Below are 8,707 nucleotides of genomic sequence, written 5' to 3' on the forward strand. Positions count from 1 at the left end.
TTATTTTTGAAAAGTTGTTTTAAAATTCAAAATGAAAATAAAATAAAATTCAGAGTGTACAAAAAGGATAATCCCTCAGTCACCCAGTTTCTCTCCCCCAAATTAACCAATGTTACCAAATTCTGTGAATCCTTTCAAATAAAGACATGCAAATAGGAATATGCACTGATAATATATTAATGTTTTACTAACTTGAAAAGAACATAATGTTTTTTTTCTCAATGAGTATTTGGGAAAAGAGAGAGACTCTCCTAACTCCATGCTGAATTGTGTTCCACATCCCAGAATTCCTTCCACATCCATGGGCCAGTAGAAGGGAGCCTGTAATCTCAAGAGAGAAAACAAAACAGGAAGAAACGTGGAGGGAACAGGGAGGCAGATGTGTCTAGGGGAGAAGCAGTGGCTACCAAACTCCAGGTGGGCATCCAGGATCTGAGTGACGCACACTGTCTGAGGCAGAGACAAGGGTTATGGTCAGGCAGACATCTCCAGCCACTGACCAGGTCTCACCCTGTCGTACTCCTCCTGAGCACTCACCGGGCCTCGAGCAGGGGATTCAACTCAATTTTCAAGGCATGTAGTTTTAGAGTTTATTATCCCATTAATAATAATTGTTCAGAAACAGAAAATAACAGATATAATAAAAGCCCTTATTCCTGAAGAAATGCTTCTGTTTTCTTGGTAGTTTGACATGATGTCATCAAGCCAGCTTTGAAAGTCGTAATTAAAGAGTCAAAATATATAGAAAAACTTCATGAACTTGAGGAAGGCTTGTTTTTCCTACTTCCTTTTCAATAATTAAATGTCAGCTGTTTGTTTATCATTCCAAAGTGATTTGAAACTCGGATATAAAATGCCTCTGAGTTAAGGGGCTTTTACTGTTGATGAAAAGAAATGCTTCTCAGAAGTTTTCAGAGCCAAAGCTCACTATACTAAGTGTATTGGATTGCTATTGATTTACTGACAGATTTATGAGCCTCGCTGATTTACCCTCTGAAGTGAGAAATTATGACAGGTAATTTTTGATGTGTGACTCAGTAAACTCGGCAGTATTCCAAGGATCAAGCATCTATGCAACACACTCTGGTCTTGGCTGATTGTAACCCTTAACCATGAATGCAAAGGTCCACAGACCAAAAGGAATCAGTGACATATCTCCTGAATTAGGTTAAGAAAGCACTCTAACTTTTTGCTTTAAAATCTTATCTTTTCAAATGGATAGTTCACTCCCAGCACCAGGTGCATTTAGACACACTAGAAAAATGCAGACCTGACTATTTTGGTCAAGTGATCAAATTCCATATGTCGCTAGGTGAGTGGTCATACTTTGACTTTACTAGTAGTGAGAAGGTTGGATGAGAACAGTTGACACCTCAACGGTTTTACTGTTTAAAGTTTCTGCAGTGCACAAACCCTTGTATTTATAACTTAGGATAATTATCAAAAGAGAAATTAGTGTCATTTTTTATGTAGGACCTTCATATTTTAAATGTATAGGAAATCCATAGGGAGAGATCCAAGATGTACAGCCTTGTAATATTGTATCCAAAGTGACCATTGTAGAATGGTGGTAATGCTATGGTTCTGTCTCTAGAAGGGCCTGTTCAAATCACTGTGACTACATGAAACAGGTATTTGTTAGTTACCTCTGTTTACTGAGACCAGCTCTGCCACCTCGAGCAAGAGTCCCTTCCCTCCTCAATTCCACATGTGTAAAATGAGATAATAGAACTGCTTTCTTCCAGGTGTGTAAATTAAAATGACCTCTTTGGAAGTAAAACTATTTAAGTATAAAGTCAATATTTTTTTAAACTTTCCTAGGTATTCCTTGTGGAGAAGGCAGGGCGACGCTCTCTGTTTCTAATCGGAATGAGTGGGATGTTTCTCTGTGCCATCTTCATGTCAGTGGGACTTATGCTACTGGTGAGTTTGGTGCTGCGCTGAGATTTTTGGTTACCATATGACAGCACTTTTGCGCTCCAGGTTAAAGTGCTTTGTATGTCAAAAACATCTGAGATTGACTTATGAAATAAAGCCAGAGGAACAGCATATAAAACAAAGGAGAAATGTAAAGGAAAAAGGAACTAGTTTTTTGGATGTAAAGACTGAACATGAGCAAGTAAACTGCACTTGTTAGGCAAGGAGGCAGTGCAGCAAAATGGTCAGAACACAGGCTCTGGGGTCAGCCCCAACAGGGTTCTAATGCTCGCTCTGCCACTTGGCTGCCTGTGTGACCTTGGGCAAATACTTGGACCTCTCCAGCCTAGCACTCTCATCTAATACTTCAAGAGGGGTCATGCATGCTGTCTAGCAACTTTGGTATGAGTAGAAGCAAAGGTCACTGGATCTTTGCCTTGCCTTGCCTCTTTCACAGGAAAAAGAAGAGTGACTAAGAGTCATATAAAATCCTAATCCAGAGGATTTCCTATAACGGAGCTCAACAGATTTAAGGATGACTCCGACTAGAATAAACTTGTCTCCGACTAGAAAAACTTATACTTAATTGAACATAAACACATCAGGAAGAGAGCTATGTCACCTCTGAATTCAGTGAGAGTCTACTTAGCTGAAGGAAGAAGCAGCCAATGATCCCAGTTCCACTGTTGTTTTTGTTTTGTTTTTTCCCCAGAATAAACTGGCTTGGATGAGTTACGTGAGCATGACAGCCATCTTCCTTTTTGTCAGTTTCTTTGAAATTGGGCCAGGCCCCATCCCCTGGTTCATAGTGGCTGAGTTTTTCAGTCAAGGACCACGGCCTGCTGCTTTGGCAATAGCTGCATTCAGCAACTGGACCTGCAATTTCATTGTAGCTCTGTGTTTCCCATACATTGCGGTAAGCAGCCTAAAATTGTGCATATTTACTGAACAGGAGATAATGTCGAACAGCTGCAAATTAGAACTCTGTGTTTATTCTCTCTGCAGGACTTCTGTGGACCTTATGTGTTCTTCCTTTTTGCTGGAGTGGTCCTAGCCTTTACTCTGTTTACATTTTTCAAAGTTCCAGAAACCAAAGGAAAGTCGTTTGAGGAAATTGCGGCAGAATTCCGAAAGAAGAGTGGATCGGCCCAAGCACCAAAAGCTGCTGTCGAAATGGAATTCCTTGGAGCTACAGAGACTGCGTAGAGACAACCTGCTTTTTGATGTGAACAGAAACAGGATGGAAGCTGTGTGTTTTTAAATGACGATTCTTTTGAGAATTTTATATCTGCATCTTGAAGTATTGTTTGATTTTCTAAAGAGCTTTTATGGGCTCTGATTAGAAACGTCATCAAGTATTACCAAAGAAAGTATTTTTTTTTAAGTTAGAGAATCTATTTTTGATGGTAAGACTCTGTAATTAAGTAAACCAAAAAGTCGAGTTCATTTCGCTGCACTAAATGGCAAGTACTGTCCTAAGGTTCCTAGGTCTCTTCTTCATAACAAGGTTCTCCTGAAATTGAAGCAGTTTCACTCTATCATATTATTGCTTCATTAAACATGTGACTAGAAGCCTGAAGATACAATTAATATTTACGTATTTGAATGTGATTAAGTTGGAATTTTCTTACCCACAGACCTCATACCAAAGGAGATATGGCTGGTGGCAGTAAAGTCCATGTTAAAATTAATACTTTTCCATTTCTCCCACTCAGCCTTTTTCTTGTGCATCAGAGTTTGTATTTTGCTTAAATTTTTATTTTTCTGTATTTTCATGTGAAATGGTTTATTGAATATATTAGAATATGTTTATAAAGAAAAACTTTTATTTTTGGTAGGTGTACCCAAATCTTTCAGGACACAGAAAACACAAAAACATTTTAGTTCCTTTGATGACCAAATGGTTTTTGTAAGATTAAATGCTAAAAAGGTTTTAACTGGTCACATAGCGTGAGTTATCAATGAATATTAACATCTGTTATAAACCTATGTTAATTCCTCGCTGGTTCAATCCTGTCAGCTACATTTTGTTTTGCCTTTTAATTGAGCACAGCCTGGTTTTCTGAGCTATGTTATAAAATACACTCAAACAGTGATAAGTCAGGCATTTTGTGTACCTCCTCCAACCCTAAATAAGTCAAAGTAGCCTAACTTAGGGAACTTGAAGTAAAAGATTGCTCTTTTCGTTAAAAAATATTTTCTAAATTATTTTGTTTCAAAACAAGTTGAAAAGGTAAGATTGGAGGATTCCAGAGGGGGGGGCTCCTGAAACTTTATGAATGTTCACTTTCAGACTTGATTGAAGTCCCTATTTAGTTTTCCTGGACAGACTGAGTTCCCTAACATAACAGAATCCCTCTCTTTGCCGCTGCCTTCTTTGTCTCAGGGGTGGAGGACGCCATCTGAGCTGCTCTGCTGCTACTGCTATCAGTTGTGCACCACCTATGCGCCCGGCCCTGTCACAAGTGCTTTCACCTATGCAAGCAAATTGGAAACACACAGATGATTAAACACACTTTCACTTACAGTCAGTTTTGCAACTATGGAAATACAGTTCTGATGGATACCAAAGGCTTAGCGGGGAGCTAAAGTAGCTCCAGGCTGTTTTCCTCACAAAGTGGAGCACTGAATCAGTCCTTTTTACGTTTGCTTTAATGTGCATAAAAGAAAGGCACTTTTTAGAGGTGGAAAAAAATACTGAACACTTGCTTTGTTGTTGTTTTTTTTTTGTCAAAGTTGTTTTCCTCTACGTAATTTGGCAATATAAACAACATGAAGTTATTTCTTTTCACTTTGACTGATTTTTATCTCCTTTGGCCCAATTTAGGATAAACTATTTTCACTGAGGATTTCAGGACACAGTCAAAGTGAGCTTAAATAGTTCAATAGACCTTTGTGCTAAATTGTGAACTCTGCAAATAAAAGTAGGGACTGAATAGGGCAGGAGCAGGAAAATGGCTCTTATGTGGCTCTGTCTTCTTCAGGATGCTGGTGGCCTTTGGGAAGCCCAAAGTTGCAATGATAAAGAAAGTTAACATTTTTATAGGCAACGAATGTGATTTAATCAAATCACTATTCCTGATCTCATTTACCAAGAGAATAAAGCAGAAAAGATTTAAATAACCCAAAAGACTACTTTTAAGTTCTAATTAGTTATTTTGGCTGACCCACAAATACCAGAAATTCAGACCCTGAAGTCCTCTGCCTCAGAGAAATTTAAGCAATTTACATGGTTTCCCTTCCATAATTTTTTCCTTTCAGAGATACAAGTGAGTTGAAAAGAAACATTAAGGTGAAATAAGAAGCTGCTGGAGGTTTACATTAGGTCAAAGGAATGAGCCTAACATAATAAAAACTCCTAGGTCTTCAACAGTATACATCATAATAAATAATAAAATTGGCACTAATTAACTAGATTTAATCCCAGGGAAATTAGATGTGAGTTTGGATACTTAATTCTCGTAGTGCTCTATCATTTTTGCGGAAGTGTTTCCATACTCTAATGTCCTTACAAATGTGATTTTTCTCTTAGCTTGTTCGAAGCATGATTACACTTGGTCTTGCCATTCATCTGCTAGTCTAGCTACTGCCCACTGTCATGACACCAGTCATAGGGTCTTCTCTAACTTCCTCCTCTCCTCTTTCCTCTCTACATGACCACCGTTATGTGCCCTGAGATAAAGTAAGAGAATGCCCCCTCCTCAAGGAGCTCACAGTCTAATGAGGAGTTCGAGAAGAGCAGGGTATAAACGTTTCCAGCGGAATCTTTTGCCTTCCATGAACCTCAATTTGAAGCCCTCTCTTACAAAATGGGCTCAATAATATTACCTACCTCAGGGAGCTGTTGTGAGGATTAAATTTGAAGCACTAAGCAGAGTGCCTGGTATGAAGGGGGTGCTCAATTAATGTTACCTAGAATTAGTATTCACAAAAGATACTGTTAGGATACTGTAGTATCATATATAAGATAGTTCTAAATTTTTCTTTTGAATAAAAGGAGTCTTATAAATTCAGATAGTATTTTCTTACTTCAAGCAACAATCTCACAACAAAAAGGAAATGGTAAGAATCATGGGAAATATTAGGCTATCTAATTCCTAAACCCATACCTGATATTTCTAAGTAGGTTATAAGAATTTTTATTGTACTTTTTAAATCTGCTTTTGCCTAAGTTATGTTATTTTTTAAGAGGTCTGTAACATTAGGTTTTGGATAATACTAAGTACAAAGTAAAATTCTGTATATCATATTTAAATGTAATTTGACAGGATTATAATTATAAGACAAGACCAAACCTTCTTGATAATCCTCAAAAATTGCAAAAGTGTGTAAACCAGTGTACAGGCATAGGCTACTTCTTATTGCTAGCTTACTGTTGCTTCTGTAGCAAATAAAGCAAGGTTAGGCAATATTTTGTGCTTATGGTGTCCTAAGCAGAGGTGCTAAGTGTAAAAAATATAATTTTCATTACAATTCTGTATCGGTGACCTGAGGAGAAAAGGTTTATTTCAACCACTCTGAGCCATCTGCTGGTGTTTTTACTGCTTTCTAATTTGGTGCACATTAGAAAGCATCATCATGAAAAGAAACTGGTTTTAGTTAAGAGTATATATACACTATAGTTTTATTTCAATAAATATATTTCCAAATGCTGGTTGTTTTATTTTATATAGAAAATAACCACATTTCAGAAGACTGATATTGGTTTACTGTATATACTTGTTTCCTTCTCATAGTATTTTTCCTATTCTCATTTTAAAGATAATGTGTGAGTTACTTTTTAAACCCAAATTTTATTTCCATCAGGCAGTTGTTTTGATTATCGGTAGTAGAAAAAACTAATCTGAAGGCTAGGTAAGAACAGTTGAAGAGGAATGAATGACTCCCTTTGATGAAAATAAAAATAATTCAGTAAATATTTAATTGAGCTCTTACTATGAACAAGACACTTTGTTGAAGTTTTGTGAAAGATACAAAGCTTAGAAAACATAGTCCCTATCCTTAATCATTTGCTTTCTCATAAAGGGGATAAAATTTGAAAATAAATAGTTATATAGCAAGGAGAGAATAGAAAAAACTTTAAGTTAGCAGTTTTCAAATATTTAAGTTGACATCTAAAATTTTTCATCATATGTTTAAATAGCACCAAAGGACATAATTTTTAAAAATATGGTATATATTGACATTTAATAACTGCCATGCCCTATTTATCCAATGGAATTTAAATATCATAGTAATTTGTTACTCACTATAACCATTAAAAATATATACACAAATATATTTATGTATTTAACAGGTGGAAATTTTACTGCATTCTTTTCTATTCTCATAGTTTCATTACATTTCCCACAAAGATTTTTATCCTAAGTAATAAATGTATATGCTTTAAAATATTTTTGATGATTCTATTGTAAGTCTCTACAACAAAAATATCTATACAATCATGTGCTACATAACAACATTTCAGTCAACAATGGACCACTTATATGGTAGTGGTCCCATACGATTAGTAGCATATAGCCTAGGTGTGTAGTAGGCTATACTATCCAGGTTTGTGTAAGTGCAGTCTATCATACTTGCACAATGACAAAATCACCTAAGGACACATTTCTCAGAATGTATCCCTGTCATTAAATGACACATGACTGTAATTTGAATTTTAATTTTTAAAAATGTTCTGTGTTGGGGGCCAGCCCCACGGCCTAGTGGTTAAGTTTGGCGCACTCCACTTCAGCAGCCCAGGTTCAGTTCCCAGGTGTGGACCTACACCACTCATTGGCAGTCATGCTGCGGCAGTGACCCACATACAAAATAGAGAAAGACTGGTACACATGTTAGCTCAGGGTGAATTTTCCTCAAGGAAAAAGAGAAGGATTGGCAACAGATATTAGCTCAGGGTGAACCTTTCTCAGCAAAAAAAAAAAAGTCCTGTGTCTACAAAGGCCAAAATGTTTAATCTTTTCTTTTCTGGATTGAGTTGGCATGTATGATTATTAGTAGTAAACAACTGATGAAAAACATATGCATTACTAATTTTAATAAAATTATTCATTTTAAAAGTAGCTATTTTAGAAATTCATCTCAATGAGATGTATAGGGTTTTTTTTCAATTAATTTAAATATTAATGAATGGGTATTTCTTATTGCTAAAGTGAAACAGTGTTCAGCATAAATTCTATTATTGCTTTTTGTTATTACAGATATATTGAAAAATCTTGTTTTCATAAATAAGTAGACAGGAACAGAAAGAGCAATGTCATTCAAGTCATGAACTCTAAGTTATAGCCAAAAAGAACATAAAAATTAATCATCAAAGTAATTTTTAATAGTCTATCAGCTAATAACTCAATTGCACCATTTAATTTTGTTGAAATCAAAGAACTTGTATTGGGAAAGGATTTGTTATCCAGTTGTTACAATGATTCCCTCACTTCATTTCTGGGCAGCATACCAAAAAGGCTTTACCGAGAATTAATAGAAGACTATTAATTGTATTGTTGAATCTTTCACTTAGAGGCAACTTGCTTAACCTGATAGACTCAGAAAGGGTTGGGAGAATTGGAATATTATTAATTTTATGAATTTTTACATATATATAAAATTCTACTATCTTATCACATGCTATAGTTACACCAAACCATCAGAGCCCAGATTTAGCTTGTTAGCTTGTTCAATTCATGGAAAATGTCTGTCACACCTATTGGGCAAATTCACTCTCCACTGTCAAACTAATTTTCCAAATCAGACTTACTTTTTATCTGGCTTAAGTCTTCACTTCCAATAAGTACCT

The 8,707-nt window shown here is 36.0% G+C and overlaps 1 protein-coding gene across 2 annotated transcripts in view; it reads left to right on the plus strand.

Annotated features, from left to right (window-relative positions):
- Positions 1–4,072, plus strand: part of SLC2A2 (solute carrier family 2 member 2) — a 28,425-nt gene extending 24,353 nt beyond the window's left edge. For both annotated transcript variants that reach the window (XM_014866851.3, XM_070509457.1), the window contains exons 9-11: positions 1,822–1,923; positions 2,630–2,833; positions 2,923–4,072. In XM_014866851.3, the coding sequence (XP_014722337.1) occupies positions 1,822–1,923; positions 2,630–2,833; positions 2,923–3,123 (507 nt within the window). In that variant the 3' untranslated portion in view covers positions 3,124–4,072. The remainder of the gene's footprint in view (positions 1–1,821; positions 1,924–2,629; positions 2,834–2,922) is intronic.
- Positions 4,073–8,707: the final 4,635 nt, after the last annotated feature.

This window comes from Equus asinus, chromosome 5 (genome assembly GCF_041296235.1).
Source record: "Equus asinus isolate D_3611 breed Donkey chromosome 5, EquAss-T2T_v2, whole genome shotgun sequence".
Classification (NCBI taxonomy): Eukaryota; Metazoa; Chordata; class Mammalia; order Perissodactyla; family Equidae; genus Equus; species Equus asinus.